The 11,654-nt window shown below is 36.1% G+C and overlaps 1 protein-coding gene and 1 long non-coding RNA gene across 3 annotated transcripts; both read left to right on the forward strand.

Annotated features, from left to right (window-relative positions):
• The first annotated feature begins 1,031 nt into the window (after positions 1–1,031).
• On the forward strand, positions 1,032–5,009 carry ABCG21 (ABC-2 type transporter family protein). Of its 2 annotated transcripts, none has more exons than XM_086573708.1 (5): positions 1,032–1,569; positions 1,880–2,678; positions 3,368–3,559; positions 3,727–3,908; positions 4,063–5,009. In XM_086573708.1, exons 1-5 carry the CDS (start codon positions 1,363–1,365, stop codon positions 4,711–4,713), a joined length of 2,031 nt encoding a protein of 676 aa, XP_086429834.1. In that variant the 5' UTR covers positions 1,032–1,362; the 3' UTR covers positions 4,714–5,009. The 2 variants fall into 2 exon arrangements, with proteins under 2 accessions (XP_086429834.1, XP_086429871.1); XM_086573745.1 differs by having other exon boundaries at positions 1,033–1,569; positions 3,730–3,908.
• Positions 5,010–7,928: 2,919 nt separating this feature from the next.
• LOC147521554 (uncharacterized) lies at positions 7,929–11,264 on the forward strand. The gene is made up of 4 exons (XR_015202771.1): positions 7,929–9,066; positions 9,151–9,272; positions 9,502–10,033; positions 10,520–11,264. It is a non-coding gene; the product is annotated as an uncharacterized LOC147521554 (long non-coding RNA).
• Positions 11,265–11,654: the final 390 nt, after the last annotated feature.

The raw sequence follows: 11,654 nt of genomic DNA on the forward strand, positions 1-11,654 counted from the left end.
CATGCATATTGGCATGGTTCACCAACTGTGACCATTCATGCGAAGAAATCGAAAATAAAACACTAATACGGCAAATAGGAATACAGTATTTATACACCAACTTTTGCATTTACACTATCAGGGGTAATATAACAAATTAATTAAGACAGTTTTTATAGGGGCCTGTTTGCTATGAGTTATGAAAACTATACTTTTAAGAAAGAGGGCCGAAAGAAACACTTCATAACAATGACAAGCGATTCCAAATTAATGGAGTACTAAGAATATATTATCTAAATATATGTAGGTTTTGGCGCTGTAGTGTTCTAATGGAGTACATGAATATCCACGTCATATATGGTGCTGAGTTGCTGATATAAATTCGAAAAAAAAAAGCAAAAAAAACAGGAGTTATTTTGGTTTGCCTTATATATTCGATTAAGAGTACCATGATATGTCAAACCATTACAATTTAAATGAATATCTTAAGGGTTAACCAGGATAGTTTTAGCTTCCTCAAGTGCCAGCAAAAAAGTGGCGTGATTCAAAGAATCAAAACAGAGAATATATAGGCCACGAGCTTTCTCTGATGCTGACACCACCATCAACCTTACATTTTCAAGGAAACAAAACACAATCTAAACCACTATATTTTTATCGTCAATCTACAAAGGACACGTAGAAAGGGCATGAAGAATCAGCACTTAACTTTATTAAACAACCATAAAGGAGATACCATCCCCCAATGTATTGAAGTGAAGAAAGAAAAATAAGAAAATTAAAGACCTCAGAGGATGGGGAGTTGAAGTTACACATTTGATAAGTGTTAGAATCAGCCTTCACTATCAGCTCTTAGTTGTCATCCCAACATCCCAACCGTCAATGGGCCTCAACTAGAAGACCAACCTATCATTTTTAAGTTCAACAACTGTGTGATGACTGTACTTTTCACTTTGTAATAATATAACGAATTTAACATTATAATCTTTTTAAATATTTTTTTATTGTGTTATATATACTATACTGGTGTTCCTATTGTGTGTTATATATCTTCTCCATATACCTTCTTGTGTGTTTCTTTTGGTTCTAAATGCTCTGTTATGTGTCACACTAGGTTTGTTTCCCGTGCTTTCATAGCTTTAAACGTCACATTGTACATGTGAACCTTGCTAGTCTAGGGCTCTAGGTTATTTAAGCGTAAGTTCCTTATTAGTCGTTCCTTCTCTATGTCCCATTTTCATCTTTATATGTTTCTATGTCCCATGTCACTTTATATAACTCTTCTATAAAAGATTGAAATTTCAGTTTCAGTTCATCTTTGCCTTCAAAGTCCATTTGTTTCTTTCCTACTTACCTATCCTCTAATCATTTTCCCATTAAGATATGACGCCTTCCAAGGAAGGGGCTTTTTCGGGCAGGTCTGCTAGACTTCCTGTAGTGGATAGGTTGGAAAACACGTTGGTGCACGCAGAGCCACTAAGTTCTCCAATAAGCAACACCACTTCGTTTTCGAATGATCAGATTCCTACTAAAGAAATTACATCTCGAAGCTCAGTACTAAGTGAATCCTTACGTCCTGTGACACTTAAGGTAATTATAAGAGGATGTGAAGAAATATACTCACTAACAAGGAATGCTAGAACAACTGCTTGAGGAATTGTTGCGAAGCAACCATAACTAGAAGACACTTTTTGTCTTCGAAACTGATCTTTCAATGTTCGACTTCTGAGTGTCAAGACAATAAAGTTTTCATCTAGCTAGTATTGTTGATTTACGATTTCTCTAAGAGTTGCTTCTCAGCATTCATGCAGGGTTAAACTTACAAACATCATGATCAAGTAATGGGACATTTAATTATTTAAAGCTAAACTATTGTGTCTTTGTATCTTATTTTTTACAGTTTGAAGACGTGATGTATGCCATAAACCTGCGCCCCACAGATGGAAATTGTTTTGCATCTCCTGATCCTAAGCCTGATCGCATTGTTCTCAATGGTGTAAGTGGGATGGTTCGACCTGGTGAACTTCTGGCAATGCTTGGTCCTTCAGGGAGTGGAAAAACAACTCTCTTGACTGCCCTGGCAGGTAGGTTACCGGGGAAGGTATCAGGCACTATTACTTACAATGGACTGCCTTTCTCAGGCTATATAAAGCGAAAGACAGGGTTTGTAACACAAGATGACATGTTTTACCCTCACCTCACAGTATTTGAGACTCTAACATATGCGGCTTTACTAAGATTACCTAAGCAGTTAGGAAGGCAAGAGAAAATTGAGCAAGCAGAAGTAGTTATAATGGAACTTGGATTAACTAAATGCCGTAATAGTATAGTGGGTGGTCCATTGTTGCGTGGTGTTTCTGGTGGTGAACGCAAGCGGGTTAGTATTGGTCAGGAGATGCTAGTGAACCCAAGTCTATTGTTGCTCGATGAGCCAACTTCAGGGCTTGATTCGACCACAGCACAACGAATTGTCACTACATTGCGAGGACTGGCAAGAGGTGGAAGGACAGTGGTGACAACAATACATCAGCCGTCAAATCGTTTGTATCAGATGTTTGATAAGGTTATAGTTCTTTCCGATGGAAGCCCGATTTATAGTGGTAGCGCAGGGAAGGTGGTGGAATATTTCAAAGCTATTGGCTATGTGCCAGAGGATAATATCACTAACCCAGCCGATTTTCTGTTAGATCTTGCAAATGGTATGTGTCTCTAACTTACCTGTTACTTTTTAACAGAAACCGCCTTAGTATATCTCTCATAAAATATTAGGGACAAGAATATGCTATTACAAAAGTGTTGCTAGACTCTCACATTTTGTATAGCTGTTCAAAATTATATGCAGACACTTCACATTATTTGAGGAAACATTTCTACCTGCTACTTTTTCTTTTTCTTTGTTTTAAACTTTTAATCCAATAATCCATAGTTTCGGGCATAATGTTGTCAAAGGTTGGGAAAGATTTACATATTATTGAACCAGAGTAGTTTTTTGGATATGATTAGTTTACCAGATCAAACTAGAAAATAGCATATGTGCATCTCTTTCATTTAATTATTTATCACGGGTGAAATGTCTCTGCATATGCATGAGTGGAGTTCATGTGAACACATTAACTATCAACCAAACTGCCATTGATGTTAAAAAGTAAATGAAAACATCACCTAGGTTATTAATGTTAAAATCCAATTGTAGGCCATCGAATTAGCCATTATGCTTGTAAAAAGCGAATCAATCAACTCTTTTCCATTGGCTTTTGTGTGTGTGTGCACGCCCGCGTGTTCTGTGGTGGAGAGTAATGGTAAACAATCCTAAGATGTCGTTTATTCCTTATAACATTATACTAGAGTTTTTGTTATATCCTATTACTCACCAAGATTCGAAACGCAGGCGTGGTACCTGAATTGAAGCAAGATTGTCCGCATGAGCATCATGGTAGAACAGAACAGGACAAGCAAAACTCCATGAAACAGTCTCTGATATCTTCATATAAAAAGAATATGCATGGTGTACTTAAGGCCGAGCTTCACCAAAATGATAGAGACCCCAATTCTTCCAAGCCTAAAAAGCCGTCTCGTCAAAGTAAGTCCCCATAAATGACGCATGTAACTGCTATCGTAGTTGTTACTCTTGGAACTTACTTTAAAGCGCTGCACTGTTGATCAAGATGAACCACTGAATCAACCTACAAGACCGTGTAATGTAATTAGCTCAATAACATAAATGGTCTAATAAATAAAAGAATTTAGCAGGTTCTGAGGAGCAATGGACGTCGAGCTGGTGGGAGCAATTTAAAGTTTTGGTGAAAAGGGGTTTAAAGGAAAGGAAACATGAATCCTACTCTGGGTTAAGGGTTTTCCAAATCATGTCAGTTTCAATTCTTTCCGGTCTCCTTTGGTGGCGTTCGAATCCGGCACACATTCATGATCAGGTATATGACTCTAAACATCCTCGCGTTAGATAGTACTATCTGTTATCCTGTTAAGTTCATTAGAATAATTTGGTTCAGTTTTTCTAGCATTGTGGTTAATACCAAGTACCACTACATTTTTGCTGTGCATCTAACTGCACTGAACTTCCAACAGGTGGGGTTACTATTCTTTTTATCCATATTCTGGGGCTTCTTTCCTCTGTTCAATGCCATATTCACATTCCCTCAGGAAAGACCAATGCTAATAAAAGAACGTTCGTCAGGGATGTATCGTCTGTCCTCCTATTACTTTGCACGTATTGCAGGGGACTTGCCTATGGAACTTGTTCTTCCAACAATATCTGTAGCTATCACGTACTGGATGAGTGGTCTGAAGCCTTCATTCATCAACTTCATACTGACCCTATTGATCATTCTCTTCAATGTCTTAGTCTCTCAAGGACTAGGCCTTGCTCTCGGTGCAGTAATAATGGATGTCAAACAGGCTACGACGTTAGCTTCAGTTACGATGCTAATATTTCTACTAGCTGGCGGATACTACATTCAGCACATTCCATCTTTCATAGCTTGGTTGAAATACATTTCCTTTAGTCACTACTGCTACAAGCTTCTAATAGGAGTGCAGTACTCTGACACCGACTACTACGTGTGTGGGGCGGGAGTCCGTTGCAAGGTTTTGGAGTTCCCTGCTATACAACATCTGGGTCTTGATAGTAGAAGGTTGGATTTGCTAGCCATGGTTCTAATGTTAGTGGGATATAGGCTCATGGCTTATGTAGCCTTGAAAAATCGACTAACTCATTGATCAGGGTACCAATACTCTGCTCCTTCACCCGAACTAAAAATACTGCAAGATGGAAAGCGTTTTAGGAACGAACTAATTATATTATAACAATCACTCAATCAAATGTGATGAGCAATAAGATTTAACAGCAACTGATCTTTTGTGCTTCTACACAAATATAACCAAGTTGCCATTAATGCCAATACGCATTTCTCAAATGTTTACCATCTTCGTGTTGCTGTCCATAACAAATTAATAACGCGTCGGATTCCAGTGAACAATTGTTGACGAATGTTTAAAAAAGAATATGTTGGTAATTGTTGTTCTTGTTGTTTTTGTTTTCTAGTATATTCAATGCCTTAGGTTTTCAGACTTAATATTTTACAAACTTGTGAAGGAGCTGAAACATCTTGCACTGTACCTGATTCACAATCTAACGGGGGGAGGGGTTGCATAAGTGCATCTTTGTTGGTAATAACAAATTCTTTTTATGACAATACCAATTAAGAAATGGGAAATTTGTGTCTCGAAGTGTTAAATAATACAACTATCATTAGATAGGGGTAATCTTAGTCACACCCAAAGAAACTGTCGCGCGCGGCCCAAATGTTTTACAAACTGTAAGTTCTATCCTCTATTTCTTGGGATGTGGCCAAAAATAAAAATAAAATGTTTTTTTTTTTTTTTATTTATTCATTTATTTTATATTTCTCCACCAAAGTTCTTCTCAAAACACCATCACCTGTACAATTTTCAATTGGACCTGTTTCTTGTCCTACCTAATCAATTTCGACGATGACACTAATATCTATTCTCAGGGACGGAGCTAGGAATCTGACTTAGGGGAGGCGAGTTTATATGCATAATCAAAATACAGAGTCGGCAGGACGGAGCTAGAATTCTGACCTAGGGGAGTGCTTATACTATTTCAGAAAATGAAATAGCATGAAGTGTGTTTAGGGATAACAAAATTTATTAATAGATGAAGTAAAACATTCAAATTATGAACATACCCCATGGATCTCGAAAATGAACAATTAAAGTAGACTAGGAGAAAGCAAAGGCTTGGCCACTTTAAGATCCACATAGTCACTTATATAGACTGTTTTAAGAGGTATGTTCCATATATTACATGCACTCCGAGCTCTTTCGTCTCTAAAAAGCTTTTGTCATTTATATAGACTGTTTGAATTGAAAAAAAAAATAGTTTAATATTAGGGTTATAAAATGCTTACATCTTCTTCTAACATCATTTCTTGACTTCTTTCTATCAGAATTAGCAAATTCTTGTTGTGAATTGAAATAAATTGGTTTAAGAAGTTATGGAAGGATAAAAATGAGCGATTTCCCCTCCTTTTTTTCAAAATTCAGAAAGGTAATTAAAGTAAATAGTGAAGACAAAATGGGACCTTATTAAAGAAAGGGTATAAATAAATAGTATAATAAAGCTTTACTTTTTTATATTTGGAGAGAGAAAATAAGTTATGACTTTGCAAGGATTTTCTGCCTCGACTTAATTGTGTATTATTTTGACTTGTATTCTCGGTACCGTCCCTTTATATTCTCTAAGAATAGATTAATGATAAAACACTTGGGTTTGATATGATGCTCCTACACCTATTATAAGAAGACTATGCTGTAGCTTCACGTTGAACTTATTTTGAGGGGGCGAACCTCTATGTATTCACTATTTACTTTAATAAGGTTGAGAAGTGTGGTTCCTAAAGAGCCGGCTATCATATAGTGTAGAGATTAGGCTTTGGTCAATTTATAGTTGCAAATTAGACTTTGGTCTTATTTTTGCTAGTCAAACTCGTTGTCTATATATGTTCAAACTATCCAAATTTAGATTAATACCTAGAATACCCCTACACATGCATCTCATATGTTTTGCTTCATGTGAATTTTAGGACCAAAGTCTATTTTTTCATTTTGTTCTAGTACTATAACCTTAATTACTAATACAAAATAAATTATCTCTAACCCTAATTTTAAAATTGCAAATTGAGATTTTTGTTTGGTTGTTCTCTAATTCAAAGCATGTTTAATTAACTTAATTTAATCACTAAATATGAAGAGATCTTGATAATGTCTATTAAGGTTGTGTTATACTATGCATCATTGCAGAAAACACCTCCATCACCACCACAAGGTAGAAGAGACAGGGTAGGTGGTAGAAGACCAAGAGGAGCCAGAGCACAAGTACCACTAGTGTAGCGAGCACCACCAACACCACCACCACAAAGTAGAGGAGGCAGTAAAAGGCCAAGAGGACCCATAGAAATCATAGGAGGCAAGACAATTGTGGCATATTTTGTTTTTTATTTCATGATTGCTATATTTTGTTCTGTTTTGGGACGTTTTAGTGGCTTGTCGTTTGTTTTATTTTGTTTTGATGTTCTAGTGGACTTGTGTGTGATTGTGTTGAATTGATGTTCAACTTCACTGGTAGTCTTGCTTAGCTCATCTGGCCTCAAGCACCACCTTAACAGATATTCTTGGAGTGGAATTAATCTCACCTCCCATCAAGTACTTGGGCTTACCTTACTGCATCGAGATTAGGCATCAAAGATTGCTTACCTTTAGTGGAATTATTGGACACAACAAAGATATCAAACTTTGTGTTATCATATATTCTTTCATAACTATTGGGCAAAAACCTTCATATTGGTACACTAGATAAAATCTCTAAGTTGCTTACAAATAGATTTGATATGGGCTAGTCCGAGAGTATGGAGAGGAAGGTACATAAAACTAGTTTAGTCATTGTATTATAATATACAACAAGTGTGAAGGAGGTTTCAACATAGTGGACCCCAAAGTATGGAATGTTGTTGCACATGCATTGTGGATTAATCTACAAGACTGTAACCAAGGAAGAAACTCTATGGATCAAATGGATTTGGGAGTATTAGCTGAGAGGCAAATTTTTTTGGATAATGAAAATCTCTCTAGACTGCTCTAAGGTGTGGAGATCAATACTTAAACATAGAAGAGAAGCAAAACAAAAACCCCAATTTGCAGTTTTAAAATTATGGTTAGGGATCATTTTGTATTAGTAATTAAGGTTATAATACTAGAACAAAATGAAAAATTAGGCTTTGGTCCTAAAATTTGCATGAAGCAAACATGTGAGATGCACGTGGAAGGAGTATTCTAGATATCTAAAACCATTATTGCACAGTGGGCGAAAATGCTCATATGCGATTTTAGGAGGCCACATCAGCACAATTTTTAAGTAGGTACCCAAAATTAATTAAAAATCAGAACAGTATTTTGATTATTTACAAATCAGTCCTTACTAAAATTTATACCAGATGTTGGATTTGCTTGAGATTGGTTATATGTTTTCGAGATCCATAAAATTATGAGAAAACAATTACACGCAATTTTAAAAAAGGATTTGTGATATATCTACGAATAATAAAAACAGCAAAATTGATTCAAAAAAAAAAAAAAAAAACCTTCGGCTTCAAAAAGTTCAAACTAAAACAAAAAACCCCAAAACTCTTCATTCACGAGAACCCTTTCTTCTCCACAAAGAAACTCTCATACTTGCTCCATGACAAAACATCCAATTTCAATTTTGTGTTCCCTGATATATATTTTGACATGCTTTTCCTCAAGGATAATTTCATTATTGATGTAGGATCCACAGCCACAACACCTTTGTACCCACCATATCTAATCTGAAATGAAGATGGAGTAAAACCATTAACGCCACACTTTCTTGCCACTGTACGGGCAAATTCTACGGAAATTTTCCCAATCCCATCAGAAAAAACATATCTTTTCCCATTGCTTCCAACTTCAACATCAGGTATAACTTCAATTTCATGCCTGTCAACTGTCAATGTTTCTCTTGATGAACTGAAAGATTGACCCAGTCTAGCTACATATTTTGCAACATTTCTTATCTCGCGAAAATGTCCCATCCAGCCCATTCTCTGAAGCAAACATCCAAGCAGAATTATCCCTCAATTGACTTGATGAAAAGGCAAGAAACTCAAACTTTTTATCACCTATAACAATTCCATTCCTCAAAGTTGAAAGTATCCTTCTATCCTCATTTTTAGAAGTTGCACGTGGAGACAAATCAGTTGAGCGCATTTTCTCCCAATCTTCATCATAAAAAGAGACATGGATGAAATTATCAATATATTCATGAAAATGTCGTATCACTCGATTGGATAGATTAACATCCGGTTCACAAAACTGACAAAAGTAAACTTTAGATGGGGTTACTGGCACTTCATACTTCTTCATGTATTCCCATCAACAAGATCAAGAAACAATAACAAACAAAGGTCACTTAGATTGAAAGGTTTTCAATTAGCTCTCTCTTTTAAAGATCTCTGTGATGAAGTCCCTGATGTAAGTACCCTGCCCCTTCATCATAACATATTTATAAATGCTACATGGCTTGATAATTTTTCTCTGACCATGTGGTATATATAGGCTAAGGTGGAGATTGTTGTTAGAGAAGGTGATCAAGATGGTAGAACTATTGCGTCTACAATTAGCGAGGTTAGCGCATCTGATTTGGTTCTAGGTCTCCGTGATTAAAGTTTTTTACATAGGTAAGTCAATTTGGATTTTGTCAATCGTGTATACAAATGTGTTCTGAGTTTCATTTTTTGAGTTTGTTAAATGAATCATCACTAATTAGGACGTTTTAATGTTTGATTTAGTATGTTCCCTTTTTTTTCCCACGATTACAATTTCTATTGATTCGTGACCAAAGCCTTTTAATGCTTCGAGCTGAGCATTATTGGTTCTTATTGAATGTGATGTGAAACCTGTATATAGGAAGGAGAAGGGTATCGAAGTCAAGTCAATCGATATTACTAAGAGGATGTGCACAACTGCACATGCATGTCACTAATGGTTAGACCCATTACCACGCTTATCGGTACTTACATTTGTCATTATTTCTTTGTTTTTCACGTTTTTTTCTCCCCATAAGTCACCACAGAGCTTTCTATTTTTATTTCTGAGTTATTATTTGATTGAGAGAGAGAGAAAGAGATGGGGAAGAGTAGTTCAAAGGGTTTAAGTGAAGGAGGGTTTAAAGTGTTTTCTTTGAAGAATGTGTTGATGTTATCCACTGCTTTAAATGTGAGCTTATTGTTAAATCATTTTGGGTTAATTAAAAGATGGAATATTACAAAACAAGGTTGGTGCTTCAGTCATGACTACTACTACTACTACTAGTGGCACAAGATAGTAGCAGAAGCTGTTTTTCTAACTGTACAGTGGTGGAGGAGATTGAAAACGGTGGTGGTGGTGGTGAGAAAAAGAGGCAGGAGCTGGCTGCAGACTCCGTTGTTAATCTTGATCAGTAAGTAGTAGTATAACTTCTAATTGCTTTAAGAATTCTATCCTATGTGAACTCATTTACAAGTTTAAGGCAGGTTATTCACTTATTGCTGAATATGAGACATTTAAAGTAAGGTTTATGCTCTTCTCACTTTTATTGTGTACAGTTATAGATGCTCAATCAGTTGCGTACAATTAGTTGGGTCACCTTGAATTACTCTTAAAAAAATGGATTGTGTATTTAAGTCTAACTTTTCCTGCCACATGATGTAAATGTATATTGTTACAAATCATCTGTATATAGTTATGCTTATTCCCTTTGCCTTTTGTTGTTGGAGGAAGGGGACAGGGAAGTAGATTAGTAGGTGAATGCTAATAACTTAATAAGCAAAAAATGTGGAGAAACACAGATACATCAAAATGCATAGTTCGTTGATTGACAAAGTCAATTAAGATTGTTGTCCTAAAATTTATATGATGTAGTGACTTTTGGTGTATCTGAATGCAGATTTCGGTGTCTGTACTTCAAGCTATGCCATTATGAGAGGCTTCTCTCCAATCACTACGCCTGTGAAACAAGCCGTCTACATCTGTGGGCATGTTGGAAGGAAAATGTCTAGCCATACCTATGATGCTGTGTCGCGGTTACCATCTAAATCTCACAGATTCTCTGTTCGTACAGGGGAGTTTCAACCTAGAAATGTTGCCTTGACCATCTCTAGGAGATCTTTCAATATATCTGCCACTGGATACCAAGTATTCCAACGATGTTTCTCCAAACAAAGAAGTAACTCTTCATAAATGATGAAAAACATAGTATGTCCAATAGGACACCGAGCAAGACATCTTGGAAGTTCTTTGCCAAGCCAAAGTACGAGGTTGAGGCTTTCATCGCCAAATAAAGATATGGTTAGTAGAGTTAGGTGGAATACAGCATCTTGGCTACAAGTAAGTGCTTCTTTAGGCTTATTTTTGGGGCTGTCAATTTGTTTTTCAAGTTCTAAGCCAGCATTTTGTGAGGCAAACAGTGGGAAGACCAGTGATAACTGTGATCATGATTCATCATCAGTTGGTTCTGTCCATGGGAAGAAAGTTCACACTAATTATTCAGCCTAATTATGTTACTATTACAGGAGTCCAAGCATTGCAGGACTTCAAGATATATATATTTGTATCCATTGACATGTATATTTATTTGTATTTTGTATCCATTGACATATATATTTATTTGTATCAATGAGATTTCTGACTAAGATGGTATTTACTGTAAATGTAACAATCCCGGCATGGCCGGGCAAAATGGCTAGTTAACCTAAAGTTAGACGGTTTGATCACAGTTAATGAGTTTGACTAGCAGAAGTATATAGGACCAAAGTCTAATTTACAACTATAAATTGACCAAAGCTTAATATCACTATTATAAGTTGGACCGAAGCCTGAATACCCCTAACTGTAACTACCAACTAGTTGTGTTTATAAATCAATTTCAACATAAACCTTTACGTAAAATGGAAGAAAAGAAATGATACCAAACAACAATATACAAATCAATACATGCTTTAATGACTAAAACAAAATTGGCCGGAAATAGAAAACTACCAAAACTGAATATTTGAAACTAAAGTATGCGTAAATCATTAGAG

Source organism: Coptis chinensis, chromosome 1 (genome assembly GCF_015680905.1).
Source record: "Coptis chinensis isolate HL-2020 chromosome 1, ASM1568090v1, whole genome shotgun sequence".
NCBI lineage: Eukaryota > Viridiplantae > Streptophyta > Magnoliopsida > Ranunculales > Ranunculaceae > Coptis > Coptis chinensis.